The sequence below is a fragment of the Coenobita brevimanus genome, chromosome 104 (assembly GCF_032717465.1).
Source record: "Coenobita brevimanus isolate Jiangsu-jjx chromosome 104, ASM3271746v2, whole genome shotgun sequence".
Taxonomy (NCBI): domain Eukaryota; kingdom Metazoa; phylum Arthropoda; class Malacostraca; order Decapoda; family Coenobitidae; genus Coenobita; species Coenobita brevimanus.
This window is the reverse complement of record NC_137057.1, coordinates 33,712,615-33,739,581: the sequence shown is the minus strand read 5'-3', so window position 1 is coordinate 33,739,581 and position 26,967 is coordinate 33,712,615. Positions and strand designations below refer to the sequence as shown.

Here is a 26,967-nt window from a genome sequence, read left to right as displayed (position 1 = left end):
ACAGCTAAAACGACCCTGTCCATCTCTGACTAGTCATTCTCATATACTCTTCACGTTCTCTATACTTCTTATAAGTAAACAGCACTCTGATCATTTCGTATCATTCATTTCTGTTTACAAACGTTCCAATATTCTTCCATGCATCGGTCTTGGTCATCTAATAGCAGCCTTGCCCATGCTGAATGATATCAGGCAATCTTCCTATTCAGTCCCTTATCCCTGAGGATCAAAGCTCTATAGACCTCACCCCAGATGCCTTTTTCGATCTGCCTCTCGCTACCCTGCCCCTGATGTTCACATTTTCACTTTCCATATTCAATTGTCACCCTCCATTCAGTTCAGCCTTTTCAAAACGAGGGCTTACTCGACAGCATCCCTAACCTAACCTAACCTAACCTTGCTTTTCCAGTGGCTCTCAAGTGCGCCATGAAATGGCCCTATGTAGCGTTCTCGGGGGTCAGTCATCTCACCAAGGACAGCCGAGAACCACTACATTTCCTTTCCAGTGGCCCTCGGTGAAAGAGACTCTAGCCTGCTTCATCCTCCCCACATGACCCAAACCATCTTAATCTACCCTCCCTTCATCACAACACCAGTAATACTCGAATCCCATCCCCGCTTCCTCTTTAACTCTTCATTCGTAAATCTACCCAGCCAAGGCTTACAGTCAATGATGCACTACACATCCACCCAACCACTGTCATTTCTGCACGTTTGAGCCTATGAATATCCGCCTCCTTTTCTGCCCAGGTCTCACTACCATACCTTTGCATGTTACGCTGCTAACACAAGTCACATACAAAGATTCCGTAGCATGAGAGGGAGAGCCCTCTGAATGTCAAGCGAGCCAACAGCTCCCTGGAACTTCCTCTCACCACTCCTTACCCCACCTCCTTAGCACAGAACATGTCCCACAGACAGTAGCTTAAATACTCTTACATATACTCAAAGAGACTCAGCAACAGAATCAATCCTTTCATGCCTGACAATATCTAAGGTGTGCCTCTCCCTGACACACCACACACACAAAAAGCTTCATTATCTCGCAGTCTACCTCTAGTACCACTCCCATCTCTTAGTCTTTCACCCACTTATCACAAATACTGCACAAGATGGAGTTACTTCCCACAAGAACTCAAGTGGCAAACTGCACATGGCCACTCTCTCTGCTTTAACAGTACCACCACCACCCTTAGATATCATCACGGTTGTTTTATCTGAATTTACTCTCAAACCCTTGTACCTCATCTCTCTATTTCCAAATCTTTCCTCCGCCTCCCTCTCATTCTCTGCCAGTCAATACCAGGCATAAGCATATCAACAACTCCCATGAAAGTGCATTTCTGAAGTCACGTGGAAAGGAGCTTCTAAGCACCATGACAAACAATAAGGGGGCTCAACACTGATCCACTGGTGCACATCCAACATTCACCTATATTTTTCCACAAAGGCACTATCACAGCCATTTTCCACTCTTTTCACACCGTGGCACCAATCAGAACAGGGCAGCGTTACTCTCGTGGAGGACGGAAAACTGAGGTGACAAGGAGAGCCCCTGGAGCCTCCTATTTAAAAACCCTCAAGACTAGCTTCTGGCCATCCCCCTTTACAGAACATTTTCAGTGTCTCAGTAACTTAGAGGGAGTAAGCTCAGCATATTCTCCTCCTACATTTTCATCTAGCTTTCAGCAAGAAACTACATTTACATTATAACACCACACTTCTTGATTCCAAAATTTGCAAAAATGGCATCTCAACACCCATCTGGGAGTCCTCGTGGGGGAGGAGGGACCATCAATGCCCCCACCATCAGCCCCTCTTCCAGTCATGAGCAAGATGAGTTCAATGAAACCATATTTGTGGATCACTTTTATCAATTTCTGCACCGTTTATGGCCTTACCCCTAATTTACTGCTGTTCCAGACCATCTCTCTTCCTTTTAACCACACCTCTTCCTTACTCAGGGGTGGCAGTCCAGAAAAAAACTACTTTCTCTGTAACCACTTTATGCCAAGGACCGAATTGTTGTGTGTGTGTATGTATGCAGCAACGTATCTTACTCTCGTGTCCCTGAACTTGAATCCTCTGAGTTCTCCTACATTTGACTTCAGCTATCCTGCTATTCTCTCTTACTAAATATGTTTGTCCTGTGTACTTATCCATTAATTCTACTGACTATAAAAAAAAAAAAAAAAGTTTTTACTATCTTACTTTTAAGATAGTACATATTCCTGTCAATTTCTCCCTTCTCTGAGAAACTTTCTATATGATGTCTTAAAATAAGTTCACCACCACCTTAGGGTCTCCGTTTTTGTTCAACTGACCCAGCAGTGTCTGAAGACTATATCTTTCTGATCCTTAATTACCTAGGAGCATCTTGTACAGCACCACTACACATATCCCCTGACCGCAACTTGGAGAGTGTGCCAACATACTTTGCAACTTATTCCTTATAACTATTTTCTCTTACTTAGTCAAACTTATGTCTTTCTGTTGGGGTTCTCTGATTACACAACCTAATAACCCTAATTTCATTCCTATTGTTCCAGGGAAGGCCTGTGAACTTCTTTCAAGAAGTAGCGGCATGTGGCACTATTCGGAGTTGCTGATTGGGCAGTATTTCCTTGAATTTCCCTTGAATGATTATATACTGCTTGCATGGCCGAGAAGTCATCTGAGTGTGCCTTGCACAGTATGGGAGATCATTCTCTTTTGCATAAAGAAGCATACATTCCTTTCTCTTCATCGTTGGACTAATGCAAAGAAACCTTAGTTAAATCATGCTTATTCTACTGCTGTGAGCAACAAGAAGAATGCCTGCACTAGGTTTGCCAGTGCCTAACCCACCACTGAATCACATCCCTTTCATGTTTCTGCTTGGAACCATGCCAAGTCTTTTCTTCACACTGATAAGAATAATTTCATTCCTTCTACAGTAAGTGGATTGAGATTGTTTGACTTCCTCTTTTCCACTCTGAGTGGCTCTGTCACTGCTAGTTCTGCTAGAAAGGCAGGAACTCTTTTGCTCATACTTTTCTCCTCCACTTCCACCTTGGATGACTCTGGTGGTGTTTCTCCACCTCATTTCCCCTCCCCCTGACTTTCTCATGACTGACATTAAATTTTCTTTGGTTGATATTACCTTCTACCCTCACAGAGCTTCCAAACTAACAAAGCATATTGGCCTGATGGGGTCCCACTCACTGTTGTTCTTAACAACTTTGCCTCTGTGCTGACACCCTTCCTGGGTAAAATCTTTTACCTTTGTTAGTCGACATATACCTTTGTTTCTTGCTTAAATTTGCTCTCATTGAGCCTCATCCAAAGAAGGCAGTGACCATTCCTAGTCCTCTGACTGTCGCCTAATTACTTTGATTACTATAATTTCTAAAGATTTTTTAAATACATTTAACAAAAAGAAATTTTTAACAAAAAGAATTTAAAATCTTTTATCAAGTAACCTTTCTCAGTTGTCATTATGGGTTCTTGCCAGGGATGCTCCAGGCGATCTTACTCTTCCTTTCAGACTCTTGATTATCCTCATTTTGGGACTTCGGCGAAAACTTCTATCTGTGCCATGATCTCCAGCTTCCTTTCTGGTCGTTCCATAGCTGCTGCTCCAGTAGACAGTCACCGATCTTCTAGCGCTTATGAAGAGTAGCATTCTGCTGGGTTCTGTCCTTTCACCAACCCATTTCTATTCACCAGTGACTTCTATGCTGCACATCTAACCTGCTCACTCATACATTGAACACTCCACTTTTTTACGATTGTCCTTTTGCTACTCACAGCGTCCATTCCAGCAGTTACTTCAACAAACTCAGAATGGAGGGCTATGAGACACCTAATTGGTGACTTGGCTCATGTCTCTGTTTGAGGTATAAGTAACCGTTGTTTTCAATGCCATCAAAAACTCAGTTTCTGCAGCTTTCAAGCTAGCCAAAGTTTTCCATAAGAATATCGTTTAATATTTAACAAAATCAAACTCAATTTGTGCAGCATTTCTGAGCATACTTGGGGATTTCATTTTCTTTGTATTTATCTTGGAAATATCATATGTCCTTGCTTGCGAAATCTGTTTCCATGAGATTAGATATGCAGAAGCTAACTCTGTGTCTTCTTTTAACCTATGGACTGGCTGTTGACTTTGTACAGGAGCTTTTCTTCGCCCTTGCATAGAGTGCAACTATAAAGCATCCTTGTGTGTTGGGGGTGGGTGGTATCAACATTCACCTCTCCTGAACAAGATGGACTCTAAAAAGCTTTTCTTCTCATGTAACATGTCCATCCTTTTACAGACTCCTTTCACACCTCTCTTTCGCCTCGCCTTGCATCTTCTTACCTCTTCTCTATCAAGGCTGTTTTACTGATCACTGCTCTTCTGACTGTCTACGCGCACAGCTTGCCGCGTCTAGTAGCTAAACTCTCACCTCTTTTTCTGTCCAACTCTCTGAATGTAAGAGTTGACTGCAAATACTCTTAGTCCTTCATGTAATGCAGCATGTCAAATCTGGAAGTGTCTCCCTCTGTTCGTACTTCCCTTCTGCACTATGACCTTTCAGTCTTTTAAATGCAGTGTGTCCAGTCAATCCTGAAATGAATGGCTCTTCAGTTCAGCTCTATTATTATATTTTCTTGGAGGACATAGTCTTGCCCGGGCGTCTTGCTCTTTTGGTTCCCTCCTTCCTCGATTTTCAACAAATCCGTTCGTCTAAATTTTTTATATGTTTTCAGCAAACACTTCATTCCATTCGTCACTGCACTTAATCATCTCTGCAAACACGTCATGGGTACCTGATGCCGATCCCCATTCTTTTTATTGCATCACAGGATTCTTTACTTGTATCAATTTCTGAATTATGTAATGCCAAAATTAAAAACGATAAAACAAAAACTTTAAGAAAAGTATAAGCTGTTACTAACAATGATGGTAAGAATCAACGTTTGGTTTTACGATGGCAAACTTGGCCACACATATGTAATTATACGGTATAAGTACGCTCAGTCTTCTAAACAGCCAACACCCACGACAATCATGAAAAATGCACAAATCTGCCCTTGATCTCTCGCCGTTTGTGTTACACTCTTCTCCCTAGATTCTCCAAAAGATAAAATTACGGAGAAAAAGATACACAGTTTGTCTTTCACCATTCTTCTCTCTACTCCCCCCTCCCCTGTAAAAAAGAACATCAACTTCCTTCACGTCAGGTTTCTCCTTTTTCTTCCCATGCTTCCTCTAACAACACAATATCACACTCAGTCTCTTGTCTGTCAGAAAACGCAGTACAGAAGGGAAACAGCGAAGGAGACAGTGCCTATTCAGTATTGCCTGCTTATTCATTAACACCACGAAGATATTTCAGGCTAATTCTGCCTTTTTCTCTCTCTCTCCCTAATTCCACTCTCAACAACTAACATAGTCAACATGGTGGTTCATATACAACTCTCCTCTTCCACTGCTGGTGACGGCTTAGTAAGTGTTATCAAAGTCCACCCTGCATGCTTCATTAATTTTCTGACATCCACTGCCACCCGCGTAACAAGCTGACTGAGACGTCACCACAACACACACAAGATACCGCTTGAGTGAAATTCTAATGGAACTTGGTTTTTACGAGCTGCGCGAAAGTTGTAGTGAAGTTGCAAACTCAGGCCCATCTGAAGTGTGAACCAAGCTGGGCTGCGGGTTCTTTCAGGTGCCATCCTTTTGAAGTCCACCATCCTCCTTTCTGGGGATAGGGAGATATATCACCTCGTATTTCTTACAAACATGAGTTAGGCAAGATTAACACAAATATTTTGCATCTGAGTTCTCGTGAGTGTAATGTTTTTTCCCAACCTTCCCAGAATTTACAGAAATAAGGTCTTTTACTTCGCGTACTAATTTCTTTGTCCCCTTTCTCTTCTGTCACAGACAGGTCAGTATGGAAGGACATACTGAAGGAAGCCCCACCCATCCAGTACTCCACCCTGAGTGGCCCCTCCTTCACCAACACCACAGAGACCACGGTCACGGTTGTGTCTGGTACCACCGCCATGCTGCCGTGTGGTATTAGGAACCTGCATAACTACACCGTGAGTTGACACACGTTAATTGGCCAATAGTTAAAACTGTTGGGGAATGGATCAGAATTATTGAAACACAAAGGCTGGCTTTAAGAGACTTAGAGATAGATAGACAGAGGGATAGAGAGACTGGTAGACAGATATCACATAGACAAAGATAGACAGATAAACATAGAAAGTGTATGTGTGAGTGTACACGTGTGTGTATGTAATTCACCGGGTCGGTCAGGATCACTTGATGGTCGTGATAGTCAGCTTTTACCCTCCCGGAAGGGAGCTGAGAGCTCATATATCCGATCTAAGGACAAGGCTGTGACCTTCACACACACACACACACACACACATACACACCCGTCCCCTTGCTCGAGGGGGACAGTAACCGCCCACTTCATCAGTGAAACTTTTTGCAACCTCAGCGAGGCGCGAACTCCCGTCTGCCAGATGGCAAGCGAGAACGCTACCACTGAGCCAGCGAGCGGTGTGTGTGTGTGTGTGTGTGTGTGTGTGTGTGTGTGTGTGTGTGTGTGTGTGTGTGTGTGTGTGTGTTTTGGGAACTATGGCTATAAACTCAGAGAAATTTAGAATCTTAATAACTTACACAGTAAATTACATCTTTGACTTTAAGAGTATCGCATGTAGAGTTAAACTACGAGAAATGTGCTAAATTTATTTGGAAAGCGGTAGGTATTCGTGGAACTGTAAGAGAACCTTTGAGTACGAGAAGCTTCTCCCTAAGCTGAACATTATTATCGTGTGGTACTGTTACTGAAGTAGACAGCAGAATTACTAAAGAGTCGTGTTAAAATTAGTACCTACTCATTGAACCGGGTGACATACTGAGGCAACAGCACCATGTTCATATGAAACGTGAACCCGGTGGACCGCAGGTTGAAGCTGCCCTCATCCTGCAGGCCACTTGCTTGGGAGTGAGTTGAGGGACGTTTGTAAAACTAGGCAGTGCAGCCGCCGAGTTATGTCGGTGGTGCAGCGTGACGGTGTCCCTCTGCCAACACCGTGACGTCTTATAAAACCAATTTTGATGTCTCAAGATTATGCAGTCAAAATATGAAAGCAGTAAGATGTAAAAATAGTTAAATACCGGTAGTACGGTTCTGTCCAATGCACCAGTTTTGAAAATTCTTCAGACATACATTACATTGTCAGGACACATATTTAAACACTTTATACTTTTGAAAGAGGTTGTTTCCTGGCTTCAAAATAAAAGTTGGTAAATGCAGTTCATAAGTACAGTAAGTGGGTGTGCAGTAGGCCAGATCCATTATCATAATTATATCACACTCCCACCACTTCACCTCTACGGGTCCTTTTGTAAACTGAAAATAAAATCATTTAGCATGGTCGAGAAGAGTTTGTAGAGTCATCATTGCAGTGGATGGGTTAATAATGATTATTTCTTGGTCTTTCTGCATTAGAGTTCCCTAACTCACTTAAGCCCTTCATTCCGATATGTATTAATCATAGTATGCCTGAAATCTTACATGATTCTATGCAGCATCTTAGAAAACATATTTGATCTGGAATGGTTACATACATCATTTATAAATCCTTCAATGTTTAATTCAGATACCCTTAAGAGTGCCATCATAATAAATGCAAACACTCTTTAAGAAGTTGAGTAGTACAATTGCCTGGGACAGATACTAAAACTAAAGAAAGATCATGAAAACAAACAAAAAATGCATTACAATTGAATGGAAAGTTTCTGGTAAACACAGAGACACCATGGAAATCAGATTGCCAGGACGTATGAAACAAAAAGTATATAACGAATATAATCCCAGCTATGACGTACGGTTTTAAGACCTGGAAACTGACGAAATCGATGGTAAACAAACTAATCCGTTCTCAAAAAACTATGAAAACATCAGTGTTGGGAATATCTTTTAGACACAGGAAGAGATAAACTTCAGTGAGACAGCAGACTAAAGCCAAAGACATTATAAATGTTAAAATATAATACAAAAATTGGTGGGCATGTCATTTAGCAAGAATAAGAGATAACCGATGGAGTAAGAGGTTGACTGACTGGACTCCGAGATTGCAAGCGTAATTGAAAAATGTCAAACAGGAGGTGGAGAGATGAGATAGAGGAGCTTGCAGGCTAAACATGACATAGACTGACTCAGTCAAGGAATTCGTGGAGAGAGTTGGGGAGGCCTTTGTTCTACAGTGACTTGCAATGGATGATGATGATGATATCTTACTCATCTGAATCTAAAAACTGAAGATTAAAAGGAAAAGTCAATGAATAGCGAAAATTCAGTAGAAATGACACCCTCAGACTGAAGAGATTCCTGCGAGTGTTCTTCATTAACTTTTTAAATCCGACTAACGTCGTTTGTTTATCTTATTCTTTTTGCGCCAGATGATCTTATGTAACTTAGGAAAGTCCTGCTGAACTGGCCGGGTATATTATTACTTGGTCTAAAGCCTCCAGTTCGAACAGTTTCTCTAAAAATGGATGAAAATTGTCACGAGGGGATAAGAATTAATCCAAAATGACATCCCCGGGCTCTGTAGGTTAACAGTGCACTGTAACTCATTCTCTCTCAGTTAAAACATGTAGCAGTAACTCATTTATATATAACAGTTATGATTAAGATGAAACAAATCTCATGAATTAAAAACTACAGTTGCTTCATCATAGACATCAACCTAACCCTATTAAACCCTTATGAAATTAGAAGTGGGGAAGATAACACACACACACACACATCTGCTTACCCAACATAGTGATTCACTCATCCTTTCACTTGCCATTTAAGCCTCAGCTCCAGGACGATGGTCCCCCCCCCCCCGGCACTTATCCTTTCACTCGCCATTTAAGCCTCAGCTCCAGGACGATGGTCCCCCCCCCCCGTCACACTCTCTCTCTCTCTCTCTCTCTCTCTCTCTCTCTCTCTCTCTCTCTCTCTCTCTCTCTCTCTCTCTCTCTCTCTCTCTCTCTCTCGAGAAAAGAAAGAGTACAATCAACACACGCTCCTGTACAGGTGTCGTCAGTGGGCGGGCGTGGGATTAGACTGGAGACTATTAAATTAATAACCAAAGTCTTGTAAGGCTAAGCACTGCACCACCAATAACTCTCCTTAACATACAGGTGTTGTGGGTGCCATGGTAAGCATAACTAATTCCTGACCGTCATACCCAAAATACAAATCTTAAATACAAAGTTCCTGCCAACCATGTGTGGAAAGTGCTTCCTCTGACGATCAGTAACCTTTCATACAGGTGTCGGGGGTACGATAATAATTGACCCCTGGAGGTGGTGGTCCAGTGGTTCAAGAAGTCCTCTGTTGCCTGAAATGACCCACGTTTAATCCCAATCTGGGACAGGGAGCAATTTGATTAAATGATTTCTGAAATAGAATTTACTGACCCGTCGATGTCGTAAAATTATTCCCGCTGATATCAGTATACCAGTCCAGAGTGAGACAGCTCTAGCATGTACTCAGTATTGACCGTGGGTATTAACGCCGAAACGGTAACATGTGGAAGTGTGTTACATGTCGAAAACTGATGGACCAAATGGAACTGGCTGTTAAGCCTAAAAGTATTCACCTACACCTCAGACACAATGTAAGAGTCAGCCAGTAACGCTAAACACTTCACCACCATTAACTTTTCTTCCATGCAAGTGTCATGGGTGCAGGGGCGGGACAGTCGCCTCCTGACCACCAAGTCCGTCACCTACACTCCAGACACAAGGCTGGAGTCAGCCAAGAACGCTAAAAAATTTACCACCATTTACTTTCTGTCATACAGGTGTCGTGGGTGCAGGGGCAGGACATTTGCATCCAAACCACAAAGTCTGTCACCAACGCTTCAGACGCCAGATTCCAGTCAGCCAGTAACGCTAAGTAGTTTACCATCATTAACCTTCCCTTCATACAGGTGTCGTGGGTGCGGGGGCGTGACATTCGCCTCCTGACCACCAAGTCCGTCACGTACACCTCAGACGCCAGGTTCGTGTCGGTCAACCCAGCGGGAGGGCAGCAGTGGATTCTGAAGATACACTACGTGAGGAAGACCGACGCGGGCTCCTATCTGTGTCAGGTCTCCACCACCCCGCCCATCACACACACCGTCAACCTCACTGTGCAAGGTGACTAATCCCTGTTCACTTTAACTCGGCATGAAATGGCCATCTCTCCACTTCCAATCCCGAGTTGTAGCAATAGGTAAAGAATAGAATATGATGCTGGCCACGAAAAAATACTATGGAAAGGATATAAAACCACAGTATTGTCTTCTCCTGCCAATGAGGTAAGGAAAGTAAGCTGTAAAATGACAAAAAATCTCCAAGTTAAAATGAATATACTATAACATTTTGAACGTAACATTTTGAACGAATATCGCAACATCACCCGTTGAAAAGTGGCTTCTGAGCTCAGTACAGTCGTCCAGAAAGAGCCAGAATAAAAAAAAAAAAGTGGGAGGGTGTTTTGAAGCAACAGAATGAAGTCCTCGATCACTACATTGCAACACAGGTAGTGGTAATGTGTGTCTGCTGTTAATGAGAAAAGGGCTACGGATTTTGTTTCTATTCCCTTCACTGTCAACGCCTGGTGTAAGCTTATGGAAATCGTCTGGTGGTAAAAACGAAGATATATGAAAAATATTAAAGCGAGGTAGTTTGGGTAGTACCACAATACAGGGTAATATCATAATTTGACAACATTAATGACAGCCTAAGGATGCGTTTTTCATTTTCATTTACTTTAACGCCACACCATTGGAAATGACAAGCTTCACAGATATATTAGGCCTCTGAACAGTACATTCACAGAAATGTCAATGTGTCTCCTCCAGAATCGAGTCTTCAACTCATCGTTACCAACAGTGTAAATAGCTTTACTATTTCTGGCAGCTCTAGGGCACCCTTCTCTATTTTTGAGCATTTTAATCTCCCAACTCCTTGGTGTCGGAAATTTTAGACAAGCCAGACCTCGTGAGCCGTCATGGCCAGAGTATTTCGTTTTGCTGGCTTCCAGCCCATGTTGGAATACAGGGAGATGAATGTGCAGATAAGGTAGCAAGGGCGAGAGTTACCCTTGATGTCTCAATCAGACCTCTTCCCTACAGGGATTACTTCCCTGTGATTAAAGCTGTTGTCCAGACCTCCTGGCAACATGCATGGGATACACCTCCTGTTCCAAGCAAGCTAAGGAGGTGACGGCTTTAGTTAGTCCATGGGTCTATACAGCCATGCCCCGTCACTGGGAAGTTGCCGTGACCTGCCAACGGATCGATCATACATGCCTGAAGCATTGCCATCTCTTGGAGGATTTCCCCTCCTTATTATGAAGACTGTCTGGTCCCACTGTGTGACATCTGTTATTTGAGTGTAACGCTCTAGGTCCCTAGGGGATGCCCTCCGTTGATATATCTCCAGGTTTAGAACAGGAGATGGGTCTTACCTTTACTCCTCAGTCCTTCTAGAGGAGGCGTGTACACACGTATGATGTTTGCTGAGGAAGCAGGTTTCCTCAAGCAACTTTTGTTTTTATACATAGTTTTAACTTTATTTTTCTATGCATAGTTCTACGGAATATCCCTAACGTATTATATGAATTTTAATGTGTGATGACTCTGTTTATGTCATAATTATATATATAAATACAAATAACTGTAAGAATTGGTATTGTCCTGAAAAAATAACTCAATTTTCCTAAACCGAATTCTCATCTACCATAGTACTTGGATGGGGGACCGCCTGGGAACACCAGATGCTGTTTGTAAAACAATTAACTCTAAGCCCTTGACCACCATACATGGCGTCTGGCAATGAAAATGAATGTTATTAGTGTGACCGCAGGCTCGTCTGAAACGCAAACCCAGTGGACTGCAGCCTTAAGTTGCCTTCTCTTGCAGTCCACCCTCCTCCACTGGGGGATAAGGAAGTAGCAAAAGGACGTTTGTATTGCCGGGTAAAGGAATCGCTTAGTTATATCCATTCCATTACATGAAGGTGACCCTCTCCAGCACCAACAAACCAATTTAGTTATCTTTGTTTTACTTTTACTCCTGGTGTACTGCGGCAATGACCTCTTGTTACACTGCCATGATCATTTTATTGTAATGAACCAATCAATCAATCAGTCAATCAATCAATCCAGAATCGAGAATGGCATCATTACCCACTGAAACACGGCAGCAGACTTGAATAAGAGCGTTCGGAGGCAGCACCGAAAAAAAAAAAAAAGTCCCTAATCGCTTCGTTCCACCAAACAGACAGGTAAATGTGAGTCTGCTCCCAAATCGAGTATGACATCGTTATTCGCTGAAGCACGGCCACTGTACTAAAATTACTATTGCTTTTGTCCCTGGTACCAGATGCGCTCATTAGTGTTAACCCAGCTTTGTGGCCATAATGCAACGAATACTGGCTGTTACATAGTTTGTTGGTGCTGGAGAGGGTCACCTTCATGTGATGGAATGGATATAACTAAGCGATTCCATTACCTGGCTATACAAACGTCCTTATGCTACTTCCTTATCCCCCAGTGGAGGACAGTGAACTGCAGGAGAAGGCAACTTATTTCAGCAATCCACCGGGTTTACGATTCAGATAAGCCTGGGATCACACTAATAACTTTTCTATTATGGTAGATGAGAATTCGGTTTACGAATACTGAGTTATTATTTTAGGACAATATCCACTCTTACAGCATTTCTTTCCTTTAATAGAAGCATTAGCGACAGTGCAGCCGAGCAGAGAAGTGTACGTGCAGTCTGGGAGTCGCCTGGAAGTGGTGTGCCAAGTCCAGGGATGTCCACCTCCAGCCTTCCTCGCCTGGAGCAGAGAAGGCCAACCCGTTGCCACCCCAAAGGCCCACGAGTTGCAGGTCACTGATAACAATGTGACCACACCTGTGTCTCGACTGTCCCTGGCTCGATCCCACGTCACACCCACAGACTCTGGCACCTACACGTGCACTTCCACCTGTACACAGCCACTGAATGTTACAGTGCACGTGTTAAAAGGTGAGAGCTTATAAGGCAATCCAATATTTTTGCAACCAAAAGACCACTTTATTCACCTCAAGAAGGAACTCTAGCAGCTAAGGGAAAATATAGAATGTTTGTATTCATGACGACCCTAAGATTCACTACACGTGAGAAGACTTTGATTTAATTCATTCCCTTCATACATTTCATGAGAACCCCAAACGCTTACTCAAAGAGAGAGAGAGAGAGAGAGAGAGAGAGACGTTTGCAAGCATAATCCAATACTATTACACAGTTCATGGGGACTCCAGTCTTTAACAATATAAATGTGTGATGACTCCAAACCTACTTTCAAACAAGACAGGTGCAAATATATTCATTGTATTTATTAATCCCATCAATACATTCAAGTTCTTTATGTCTGCATTTTTCCCTACCCCCAGTTGAACTGTTAAACTTTGGGAAGCCGTCTCTCAAGGAAAAGCTTAATTAAGATTATTTCTAACCACTTCACCACAAGAAGTTGCCATTTATTTGCTAAAGTTAATTCATTAAATAGCAAAAATAAAAAAAGAAAGGCGTAAAGGAAGGGCTATGACATCAATAATTTTTACTAAATTCTGTATGCTTTCAAAGTGTATTTCCTACCCTGCCCACACTGCATGACGAAATTTTCAGGTGAGGAACTGGCCGCCATGCAACACCACAACACCTCCTGCCCACTAAGCCTGTCCACCAGCCTGGCCTGTTCCTTAATAGCCTCCGCCACCCTACTGCTGCTCACTAGGTCCTAGACGGAGCCTCCTTCAGTCACGCAAGCGTGGAGCTGCACTCGGCCCTGTCTCTGTCATACCGTACCTTAGCACCCTCCGCCTTTTTGGCAGGGAGAAGCAGGATAAGGCATGGCATGGGAAGGTTAAGGTTGTTTAACACAGGTGAGGAATTCTGTACTACCTGAGCAAATAAACAGACTGACAGGAATGCGTATTAAGAAGAATTAAAGAAATGGAACACTGACTGTATTACTTTAATACCAAAGAAGATGCACAGTTTCTTCCTTTGCATTCAGAGAAGGCATGGAGACTGCATACCCAGTTCTGTGATATTTATGCCGATTTCTTTGAAATCCATGTGCTCTCATTTCCTTGTTTCTGAACATTTTTATTTTTGGAAGTAGGGCTTGCTTCCCCAAAGATTCATTGGGAGGTTCACTTTCCTAAATATCACATTACGGACGGGAGTCCGTTGTACACCAGGTACTAAGATATCAAAGCCATGTATGGCATCCTTTCACTGTTTCTGGGAACTGTTTATTTGGTGAGGGAGCTGACACAGATAAAAGTCATGGTTGTAATATTGTTTATAATGGAAACCTTCCCAGTAACGGGACGAACTCACCTGGAAAGATTAATTAAAATCCATCAAACAGCCTAGGAGTAATTAAAGAAAACACACACACACACACACACACACACACAGGATGACTCTCGCGGTAAAGGGCGTAATGCGTAAAATGGTACCATCATGCTACGCTAGACTGATAATAATAATAATAATAATAATAATTTCATTCACTGCAGCCAGTATCTGAATATACACAATTCCTTGTTCTAATATATATTTATATTTATATATATATATATATATATATATATATATATATATATATATATATATATATATATTATGTGTGTGTGTGTGTGTGTGTGTGTGTGTGTGTGTTTAAGAATGCAGAAATACTGTATTTTTAATTCATATATATTTTTCTTCTTTTTTACAGGGCCTAGCCACCGACTGGCTATCTCGTCTGAAGCAAGATCTCTGTAACAATGGTGGACACACTGAGCACTTTACATGAATAAAATGTTGTCTATAACAATTTTTATTATTTTCCTAAGTAGATGTGATGGGTGACCAGTGGCAGAGGGCGACAGGAGATGGCACTTGCTGGAAGGAGAGTAGAAAACCTGTAGGGGGAAAAAATAGAAGCGGGGTGCAAGAGAAACTGGAAGGGCAACGGGCAGATAAATAATGATCTGAATCTGATGGAAGGGGTACAGGGCATGTGTAAAGAATTCACAGACGATATCTGTGATTCATGTGAGGTATTAGGCGAGGTTAAGAGATGACACAAGCGAGTGGAAGAAGAGGAGAGGTGGGAAAGAAGGGAAAGATCAGTTGGATGGAAGTGTATGAGACATCTAGAAAGTCAATATTGTGAAAACCCCAGGACCTGATGGAATGTGTGGTGAAGTGCCCAGATATACTGTAGGGCTGTAGGGAAAAGAGAGCAACTGAGCAGAAACAAAAAGTGTGCAGATTGCCCTGAGAGGAAGGTGGAGTTCCAGAGGACTGGAAGTCCGCTACAATAGTTCCTCTAAGCAAAGGAAAAGAGGGAAGAGAAGAGTGTGTGACAGTCACTGGTGTATACGTTGTCTCAGTGTGATAGGATCCATACATGGATGGATACTTGTTGTTAGAGTTGGGTAGATACCTAAGTAATTAGTTGATGAGGAGAAGTGGGCTGGGTGTGAAAATCAGATGTTCATTCTAAGATGTTTCGTAGAAAAGTTTTTAGAGATGGAAAAGAGGTTGTATGCCGCCTGCATGAATCTGTTGTTCTTGTTGATCAACGTCAGTCTGTCTGGCCGAACAGACCCGTCTACTGTAGGCAAGATACCGCCAATGCAGGACCCTCCCATGCAGGCGAAGAATGACTATCTCTCCGTCTTGGTATCGAAGCTGTAATATTACATTGTTAGAAAATTATGTCAGTAACGAATAATGGCTCAGGGAAGGCCAGGCACCTGTATTATTGCCTCATTCTGACACTGAGCTACGAAAAATAGGCCCCGTTGATTTTGAAGATTCTCATCAAGGTAAAGGGAATGAACTATGGAAACATTTCATACATTAAATAAGATCTGTAAGCAGCGGCCTTCACTATCCCGCTCATGTTTTAGTTTAGAGCTGATACTTCCAGGGGAAACACGTATTGTTCTATTGGGCAATAAAGCAGTCAACATCAAGAATGCCGATTGTTATCGCCTTTAATACCAGAAGGGGCTCATAACAGTCAGAAATAATTTTTTTACCTGATCGTGACGCAGTGGCAATTGGCCTATTTGTCATCAAGCGGCCTGTGGCGAGATCCCTAGCGTGGTACAGGTGGACAAATACCAGATGATAGTTTGTTGTGGCAATACAGGTTACCTAGATCAAAAACGGTTCAGTTATGAGGATACGACTATCATAAACTTGCCTGGATGTAGAGGAGGAGGAGAAGGAGGAAGGGGAGGGGGAAAGGGGGGTAGCTCTGGAGTCTTGCCAATCAGCAGGCTTCAACTTTATCGTATGCTTATGTGCGATGAATGCTGCACAAACAAAGATGGCCTGGTTACAGAGGCACTGCATCCAGTTCATACACTGTGATGTGTGGCGGGGGATCCAGTGGTACAGACGGTGGAACAACATTATACAGTTTACAATAATCTGACAAAGACTGATAACCCTCATTCTCAGCTGATGGCCATGTGTAGTTAGGCTGGAGGACTGATCTGACAAGTAACCAAGGAGACTCATTCCAACCTTTCAACCAAGGTTCATAAAATTTCTAGGTAAGAAGGTGGCCCAGTTTCGCCAGGTGAAAAGAAAGGATGGATAAAGGCATGGCATTCCTCCACTCACCAGGGGTTTAATGGCACTAATAATAATGAGTTCACATATGCCTTTGTGCACCACTTTAGAACACTGTTTGCAGACTCTGGACATTATATTTCTGACTATAGACTACGCTGGTGCTGGAGAGGGACGCCTTCCCTCGGTGGCACTAACATAACGAGGCGGGTCAGCTTCCACGTTATACAAATGTCCTACAGTTCTTTCTCTGTCCCCAATAGGAGGAAGAAGAAAGAGATAAGAAGGGCAATTGAGGTCTGCAGTCCACTTGTCTCACTTTCATATGAGCCTTCAGCCATAACAATTACAGTAACATCAACAATGACATCAACATAGCAAAACAATAACATCAACAAAAAGTCTTTGGTGGCATGAGCCGCCATTTTCAAATGGAGAATAATAATCTAGAGGTAAAAAATTAAAATAAAAACATTACCAATAATAATGATAATAATAAATAATAATAATAATGATAAATATTGTTATTATTATTATTATTATTATTATTATTATCATTTGTAGCAGTAGTAGTAGTAGTAGTAGTAATAGTAGTAGTAGTAGTAGTAGCGGTGGTGGTGGTAGCAGTAGCAGTAATAGTATCATTATCATTTATCACATCACCATGACGACACGATTTATCTACATTCTTAATACAGACGACTTGTTTTCTTCTGATGGACTCAGACTACTCATACAAGCTGAATACTAAAATAATGATGAATGCATGAAATTCAATGAGTTTTTGTTACGTCCTTGGCTGATAGTCAGACCCACCCTCCACCCTAACTACACTTGGCTATCGCTTGAGCTACACACGGGTTAATGATATCAAGTCACGGCACACGAGTCTGAACGTGTCATTCTCGTACCCTGGCAACCTAACCAGTGCCTCCGATTTCGTATATTATACACGAATCATATTATTATACACGAATATAATGTACACGAATATTATTATACACGAACATATTATACATGAATGACATGCGTATCATATGTACACGAAATCGGATGCATTGTTGACTGGTAGGTTGCCAGGGCACGATAATGACACCAGACTCGCGCGCTGCGACCTTAGTCAGTTGAAAACCTACTGACAATACCACCAGCTGATATTCCTCAGACCCCTTGTGGTGTAGCAGCATCTTAATGCCATTTCTTGAACTCTATCAGTCAAATATCTTTTACCAGCCGCGATAGTGAAGCTGGTATTGTTTTCAATTTGCGCGCGCGCGCGGTGTGTGTGTGTGTGTGTGTGTGTGTGTGTGTGTGTGTGTGTGTGTGTGTGTGTGTGTGTGTGTGTGTGTGTGTTTGCATCATAACTTAGGCAACTGCTCAATATATCATCACAAAATTTTACAGGTGTGTAATAGGAAAAAAATCGATCACGAGTTCGAAAGTAGGCCAAGGTCTGTGTGTCTGTCACCACGGTAACTTAGCAGCTGCTCAAGATATCATCACAAAATTTTACGGGTGTGTAATAGGGATGAATATCTCTTACAAGTTCGAAATTGGTGAAAGTAGGACAAGGTTAAGGTCATATTCCGAGCCGCGCTAGATGCCTATCGGCTCGCGGCCAGTGTGATTCCCCCCTTGCGGTGGGCTTCTATTGTTTTTATTTTTTATTAGCATTACTTCCGGACAATTTACTTCAGCTCAACTTAGGCGAGACTTTTTGAACTAAAAAGTTTGGATAGTGTTTATTAAATCCTTCACTACAAAAGATGTCTTTTAAACTTATTTAAATCGTCTGGCGGTATTTTGAAAAATACGTCATTGGAATGAAGGGTTAACGCTTCCGCCTCCCCTTTTTCGTTTTGTTCTTGCTGCCTTCACACCATTTTTTAACACCTCTTGTGCTGAAAGGCATCTTAGCTTCTTTACTCCGAGTATGTCAATTGTATTTTTACTCACCTTATCTCCAAGCGATTTTATTCAACTTAAGATGGTAAATTCTAATTGAAGGGGTTAGATGTAACCTTTATGATCTTCATTACGACAGGCTTCTAAATTAAATAAACTCGTTTATGAAGAGAGAAACCTTTATACAGGAAAAAATCATCCAGTATCTTACCATTTTGCCGGGAATCGAACCCGGAACTCTCAGGAGAGAGCCAGGCAGCAATCCACTACACTACGACCAGGTAAAAGTTCTCTGACATTGCAACAGTTTTGTAATCAATGTGTAAAGTACAGGTTTCTCTCTTCATTCCGACTTGCCGTAAGTGCTTGAGATAGATTAAAGTATCTACTTGACCGAGTGCCAGAGGGTTAACTCACTCTCTTGATATATACTGTATATATATATATATATATATATATATATATATATATATATATATATATATATATATATATATATATATATATATACAGTATATGTATGTATGTGTGTGTGTGTGCGTGTGTGTGTCCCCCACCCTCTCTCGCTCTCTCTCTCTCTCTCTCTCTCTCTCTTTATATATCTATCTGTCTCTCTCTTTCTCTATCTCTCTCTCTCTCTCTCTCTCTCTCTCTCTCTCTCTCTCTCCATGTGTTAGTTATTTCTTCTCTTCCTTTTCCCTATCCTTCCCTCTTATCCCCTCTTCTCTTTCCACTGGTTTCATTGCCAAGCATTTCTCGTCATTTATACCAACACAAACTCTCCAACCAATCAGTGTATCAGAGTTTTGTTTCTTTCACACACACACACACACACACACACACACACACACACACACACACACACACACACACACACACACAGTGATAATGTAATGATGTTGCTCCAGGCTCATCTGAACGTGAAGCCGGTTGACTGCTGGCTGTCACTGCTCTATCATTGTTTCCAAAGACTGGGAAGGAGCTGAGGAAGTTTCATTTCCACCGAGTGATCTTGTGCCTCTCCAAACCCACACAGTGATATATCTGTATTTACTTACACTCGTATATGTATATATGTATATATACATGTATGTGTCTATGTATGTATTTATTTGTCCATCAATGTATGTATCTAGCTATTTATCTATGTCTATCTAACTCTCTATCTATCTGCCCGCCTATCTTTCTGTATATCTGTAGCTGGACACCTTACAGTAATCTGGGAAGGGTCGGCAACACACGAAGGGACGGTGAATTACTGATAGTAATGATACTGACGATGGTTTTGTAGACGAGAACGATAACGACGATGACGATAAAAACCACGATAATGTTTGTGATGTCAGTAGAGTTGATGATGACGAAGATGAGAGGTGAAGAGAAGCGATTATTATAATGGCAATGATAACAAACAGGACGAAGATGAAGACAAAGATGACTACGACGTTGATGATGACGGTGAAAGTGATGAAAATGAAGATATAGCTTCAATGTTGATGATGATGATGGTGATGATGATGATCATAATGATGATGAAAAAGGTGGCTAATACAATGATGATGAAGATGATGATGATGATTTTGACCAGAACAACGACTATGACGACCACTACGATAATGATGACAATGATAAATTCATTTCCACAATGCATTTTCAGGGGGATTTGGGAAGCAGTATTGGTTATTGTCGGTAGGTTCCAATGTATTGGTTTTCTGTCAATTTGAGCTTGCAGTAACATCAACAGCAACATCTTTCACTGTCACCTTGGTTCTCTCTCTCTCTCTCTCTCTCTTTCTCTCTCTCTCTTGTGTGTGTGGAGGGGGGGGGGTGTTTGAGGGCTATTGGAATTGATGAATAATATTGGATTTGTCGAAGTATGTGTATGAATATTTGAGTGTGTGTGTGTGTGTGTGTGTGTGTGTGTGTGTGTGTGTGTGTGTGTGTGTATACACCCCATTAGATATTATTATGCAAACATTCTTCCCATCAGCAGAATAACGCTGTCTTTCTAAACAGGTGTTCCATCAATGTAACTGACAGTGTGATTGTGGACTCGTGTGTGTGTGTGTGTGTGTGTGTGTGTGTGTGTGTGTGTGTGTTTTATCCTCAGTACCCTGTCTCCCTCTTTCCCTCTCTACCTCCATTTGTCTATCTCTGTCTATCTGTATATTCATGTCTATCTATTTATCAAACTGTTCGTCTGTCTATCTGCCTTTCGTCTATTATGTAAAGAAAATATAGCTTACCTGTTTCAGGTATTTTTCAACTTCTACCAGATAGTTGCTGTGTCTGTAATTGACTGTATGCTACTTTGTGCTTTTAGCTGTTATGTTGTGAGTGTTAAATGTGCCACTGGGAAGGAAAGATTGAGTTATGAGTGAAATTTATTAACATATTAGGTGTCTTACCTATTGTCATTTTACCATCAAGGATGCAGATGGTTTACATACAGCCTTCCTCTTCATTTTCAGTACAAGTGACCTTTTGAAAGATACGTAAAATGGCTGGGAAGTAACAAAAATGACAAAACTACTGGTACATTGATATGATTTTCATCCTCAAATCAAGAAATGGAAGGGGAATAGGAAGACGAGTCGAAGAAGGAAGAGAAAGAGAAAATGGAGGATGATACAGAAATATATTAAATCGGATGCCCTGTTGCTGAATTTAAGAGAAAATGGACAGGTGAGGAAAAGTAAAAAATAAAAGGCTTTGCTATTGATGTAATCGTATGTCAGAAGCAAAAATGACGAGGAAACACAACATAACACAGAAATCGATTACCGTATTGGGAGAGAGAGAAAAGAGAGTGGGTCAGAGAAAACTTCCCAGCACATTTCTTTGAGGTTTGTGGGATCAATTAATGGACAAGCAACCAGACTTTGCTTGTCAGACTAAAAATGGTGGAATCAGTAAGTATGCAATGCTGGATGATGAATAATGACAAGGAGAGAGACAGACAGACAGACAGACAGAGTTTGGTGGGATGATATATATATATATATATATATATATATATATATATATATATATATATATATATATATATATATATATATATATGAGCCTCTGTGGTAGAGTGGTAGAGTGTGCGTTTCGCACGCTGGTGAGCAAGGGTTCACCTCCCGCCAGAGTTGTCAAAACTTTGGGAAGCGTTCACCAAGCCACTTGCTACTTTGGCGGACACAAGGGGTGCTGTGGTTGAACCAGTGTCGCATACTAGTATGCTTGCACCCAATCAGCTTAAGGCGGGCCGATTACACTTGGTTCACAGAATACACACACATCCAAAGCCACTACAACACCACAATCACACTCACAAGCACTTCTCGCCCTACATACAGTCTCTACCAGACAGCCTAAGCCACTGGGTAAAGATATATTGGCTGTATCGTCCCTGCTTCGGTAGGGATAGGCCGGTCCTGCAGTGGACCTCAACGGCTGATGATGATATATATATATATATATATATATATATATATATATATATATATATATATATATATATATATAGACTTGTGTGTGTGTATGGCACTTATGATTCGTCTCGTTGTTGAGGAGGAGGAGGAGGAAGGGGTGGGGAGGACGAAATCTCCCCTTATCTGCGTCAATTCTTCTCTTAGCAGACCAGGGGAAAAAAAAAAAAAAAAACATTGTACTACTGAAACTAGGCTAATCAGCCTCTTACCAATAGCCTGCTCTTGTAAAATGAAAAAATTGGCTTCTGTCTGTATTGAAAATAAAATGCATGAAATCTGGTAAGCCTTAGTTATGAAACAGAAGTGAGTCGCCTTGGTTATTACTCAAATCAAACCTTGAGTCTGACTACATTTGGTCTTCACCTCAGCTGAAAGGGGTTGCAGATCCTTGTCACGCTAGAACTATACTTCTGTAGCAAAGAATAAAGTCCTTTGTAGGTGACGAGGATAAGTAATCATCTCAGTGAAGTGTTTACTCTTTTCTTTTTTTCCTAAATTTTAGTTTATTACGCTAACAAAATCCAAAATAAGATGTAGAAGTGTGGAATGTTAGAATGGAACAATGTTAGGCAGGATTTTATTTAATAAAGTCATAGGAAAGGTTGACATGTAAAGAGAGCACTATAACTTTTTCCAGATTTAAAAAAAAAAAAAAAATGGAAAGGTAGACACAGAATAAGTAGTGAAGTATATATAGTTAATCAGCAGTTTCCATCTCTCTCTCTCTCTCTCTCTCTCTCTCTGTCATTTGTCTCTCCCCTCCTTCTATCCCCCAAACCTTCTCGCTCTCCGTCCTTCATTCCTTTTCTCCTGCTCCTCCTCTTTCCCTTCGCTTATTCTCTCCTTCTGTTCCTCTTTCTCCCTTCTTCTTTCCTTTTTTTTTTTTCTCATCGTTTTTCATCTTTGTCTTATCCTCTTTTTTTATTTTTTTTTATTTCCCCACATCTTATCTTCATCTCCCCTCTTCCCTCCCTCTCTCATTTTCTCTCTCCCTCCTTACTTCTTCCCTTTCCCCTACTCTTTTTCCCTTTATTGTCTCTCCTTCTATTATTCCATCCAAATTTCCTCTTCCCTCAATTTCTCTTTATTCTTTCGTCAGTCCCTGTTTCTCAACTTTCTCTCTCTTTCTCTTTGCCTCTTTCTCCATTTGATCATTTCTTTTCTCTAGATCTCCAGCACGTCAGTATTTTCCTTGTTTCTCTCCTAATTTATAATCTTACTCATATTCCCTCCTTCCCTTCACTTTTCTCACCATTTCTCCTTGCTTCTCTCTTTCTCTCCTCCCCTATATCTCATTCACCTGTTCTCGTATCCTGGCCTCTCTCTCCCTCCACATCATCTTTCGTACCCTCCTTTTCTTCTTTTCATTTCTCTGCTTTCTTTCCTTTCCACTCCCCATTTCCTCTCCATCTCTCCATTTTCTCTCCATCTTTCCACCATTTGCTCCGGTTATCCAATCATTTCTCATCTCGCTCTCACTTCTGCCATGAGGCGATTTTGCACTCTCTCTGTCTCTGTCTCTGTCTCTGTCTGTCTGCCTGTCTGTCTGTCTGTGTGTCTGTCTGTCTGTCTGTCTGTCTCTCTCTCTCTCTCTCTCTCTCTCTCTCTCTCTCTCTCAAATTCCTTCTTCTTCCCTCAAGGGTTTGCTCTAAGCTAGCATCATATTTTTCATCTCTTCTTTCTCTGTCATCTCACTGTCTTTCAGCATTATCATCATCATCATCGCTCTTTCCTGTTCTCCTACTCTTTCCCCCCTCCCTTTGTCATTTCCTCTTTTCCTCCCATCAATCCTTTCCCTCCTCCATCTGGACCTTATCCTCCAAATCCTTCTCACACATTCTTCACTTTTATTCTCTCTATGCTCCCCCTCCTCCTCTATCCTCATAGCCTTTCTCCTCCTCTGCTCCTCTCATCCATCATGTATATCACAATTTCCTCCCAGTTCGTTCCTTTTCCTCTTTATTATCATAGTTATTTTAGTTTTCCATAATTTCTTCATTCCCTGTCTTCCACTCTTCAGTATTGATCTCATTTTCCTATACCCTTCTCCTGTTCTGTGAGATTTTCTTGTCAATCGTCTACTCACCATCATGACTATATAATTCTCTCTCTCTCTCTCTCTCTCTCTCTCTCTCTCTCTCTCTCACTTATTAACCACACTCTCCCCCTTCCTCATCATACCTCCATTCTGGCCATTATTCAAAGATATTTTCAGGCGTGTGTGTGTGTGTGTGTGGTCGGTGGGGGCCGCCATCATCCACTCACTCATTGTAGTGCTGCTCTATTTCAGGGTCACTCTGTACTGAGTGACATGCCAAATGAATTCCTGTAAACCAAGAAACCTTGTAATACGGTGGGTAGTAACCTTGTAAACCAACCAACACGTGTTCCCTACATGTCAACAAGTGGGTTGGCAGAGGGTTGTGCCCCTCCCCGGAAAACAGCCAACTAAAAAATACAAATAAAATGCCCTGGACCAGGATAGACGAACAGGTGACGACCAAGGACCGGACAAAGAACATGGTACGGATTGAAACACGGAATGTAAGGGGTGCGAATAATGAGGTGAAAGAGAAAGTGTTTGTCCAGGTGCTTGAGGGAGGTGAGCAGGGAGGAAGAGACCATTAGGATGGAAGTTGTGGAAGCAATGAAGAAAATCAAAATGAGGAAAACCCCAAGAATTGATGGAGTGTGTGGTGAAATGATGATGCAAGGGGGAGAGATAGTAGTAGAATGGACATGGAAGATGTGCAGATTGGCCTGGGAGGAAAGTAGAGACCCAAAGGATTGGACGTCAGGTATAATTATTCCCTTGTAGAAAGGGAAAGTGGAAAAAAAAAGTGTGGGCTAATCAGAAGGCCATGTCTTCTTAGTGTAATAGGAACGCTATATGGTAGGATACTTGCTAACTGAGCTAGCGCAATAATAGAGGAGTTAGTTGGAGAAGAACAGGAAGATTTTAGGAAGGAAAGAGGTTGTGAAGATCAGATATTCATCCTTTGGTCTTTAGTCGAAAAGTTTCTAAAGAAGGGAAGGAAATTGTATGCGGCCTTCATGGATTTGGAGAAAGCGTATGATAGAGTGGATAGATAATGTATGTGGAAAATATTATGAATATGGAGTAAATGGGAAGCTATTGATTGCCGTGAAGGCATTCAACAGCTTCCTTCCTTCCTTCCTTCCTTCTTACCTTCCCTCCATCCTCATTTCCTTCCTTCCTCCTTCCTTCATTCATCTTCCCTCTTTCACATTTTCCTCCTTTATTCCATTCTTTTTTTCCTCCTTCCCTTTCTCCTTCCTATGCTTCCTCCCTTCCTCCCTTCTTCCTTCCTTCCTTCCTTGGGCTGGAATTTAACTGCCCCTCTCTGCATTGATTTTGCTTCCACATTACTCCACTTTACATCCTCTGTGGTTGGCCCTTCTTCCTTGTCCCTCTTTCCTTCCTTCCTTTCTTCCTTCCTACCTTCCTTCCTTCCTTCATTCATTCATTCATTCTTTGGTTCATTTTCTCCCTTCATTCTTTACATTTATGTCATTTTCCATATGCATTTCAAATAATCTGTTATTTGGCCTCCTCGTTCCGTTCTTTGTTGCTTTACTTCATCGCTCTCTCTTTCATGTAGTCATTGTATTTGCTTTATCATATTTGCTTTCCTACCTTCCTATCCTCCTTTTTTCCTATCCATTTCTCCTTTTTCTTCTTCTTTCTCCATATTTTCCTCCACTGTTCCTCTCACCCTCTCTCTCAACACTTCCTTCCTTCCATCCTTCCTTTCTTACTTTCTTTCCTGTCGTTTCTTTTTTCTTTCTTATTTCAATCACTTATTCATGATTTCTCTAAAACACTGCATTTTTTCATGTCCTCTGCGTTTTGCCTTTTTTTTTTTTTTTTTTCTCCTCTTATACCTTTATTCCTTCATCCATTCTTTCCTTCATTCGCTCACAGATTTTCTTCCCGACATTAATTTTTCCTATACTGTAGTGAAGGTTTTTCAAAATTACGGACTTGATATTTGTGCTCTGACAGAAACTAGATTAATTGGAGTCGATAAGTTGGATTTGGAGGATGGTATACGTTTATTGATATCTGGCCGACAGGACGGAATGCATTATCAGGGAGTAGGATTGTTGCTGGGTTGTAAGGCAAATAAGGCTTTATGTGAGTGGGATCCTATAGATGAGCGATTGTTATACGCACGGTTTAAATCAAATCATGGCAACATCAGTCTGTTTGTGTGTTATGCACCTACTAATGATGCACTCGATGAAAGGAAAGACACATTTTATGAAAAGTTGCAAGAAGGAGTAGGAAGGGTACCTAGACATGATGTTTTGATCTGCGTTGGAGACTTTAATGCAGTAATGGGCTGTTCAAATGAGGGATTTGAGGCATGTATGGGTAAGATGGGAGTTGGTAGTAGGATGAGTGAAAACGGAGTGAGGTTTGGAAGCTTCTGTCTAGCAAATGACTTAGTCATCGGGGGCACACTCTTTCAGCATTGCAATATACACAAGACAACTTGGGTGTCGCCGTGTGGAAAATATAAAAATCAGATTGATCACATCGCTATCAGTAGGAGGCATAGAAGTTCTCTGCTAGATGTTCATGTTAAACGGGGAGCGGATATTGGTAGTGACCATCAACTCAGCATTGCAAAAACAAGGTTTAAACTTAAAAATCAGAAGAAGGAAAAATCTGGTGTTGGTATATACGATATTGTTAAGCTTAGAAGGGAAGGAGAAGAAAAGGAGGAATTCAGATTAGAATGCAGAAATAGGTTTTTGGTGTTGGAAACGTTGGAAGAGGGGGAGAGAAGTGTAGATGAGATGTGGGAGGATGTGAACAAAGTTTTGCATGAGACTGCTGAATGTACGATTGGAAGGAGACATAGATTCAGGAGAAAGAAATGGA

General features: G+C 41.5%; 1 protein-coding gene across 1 annotated transcript in view; it reads left to right on the top strand.

Annotated features, from left to right (window-relative positions):
- The window catches only part of LOC145416074 (lachesin-like), a 33,044-nt gene extending 19,208 nt beyond the window's left edge, over nt 1-13,836 (top strand). The window contains exons 2-5 of the mRNA XM_080285168.1: nt 5,915-6,075; nt 9,979-10,189; nt 12,775-13,071; nt 13,714-13,836. Of these exons, the coding sequence (XP_080141294.1) occupies nt 5,915-6,075; nt 9,979-10,189; nt 12,775-13,071; nt 13,714-13,829 (785 nt within the window). The 3' untranslated portion in view covers nt 13,830-13,836. The remainder of the gene's footprint in view (nt 1-5,914; nt 6,076-9,978; nt 10,190-12,774; nt 13,072-13,713) is intronic.
- Nucleotides 13,837-26,967: the final 13,131 nt, after the last annotated feature.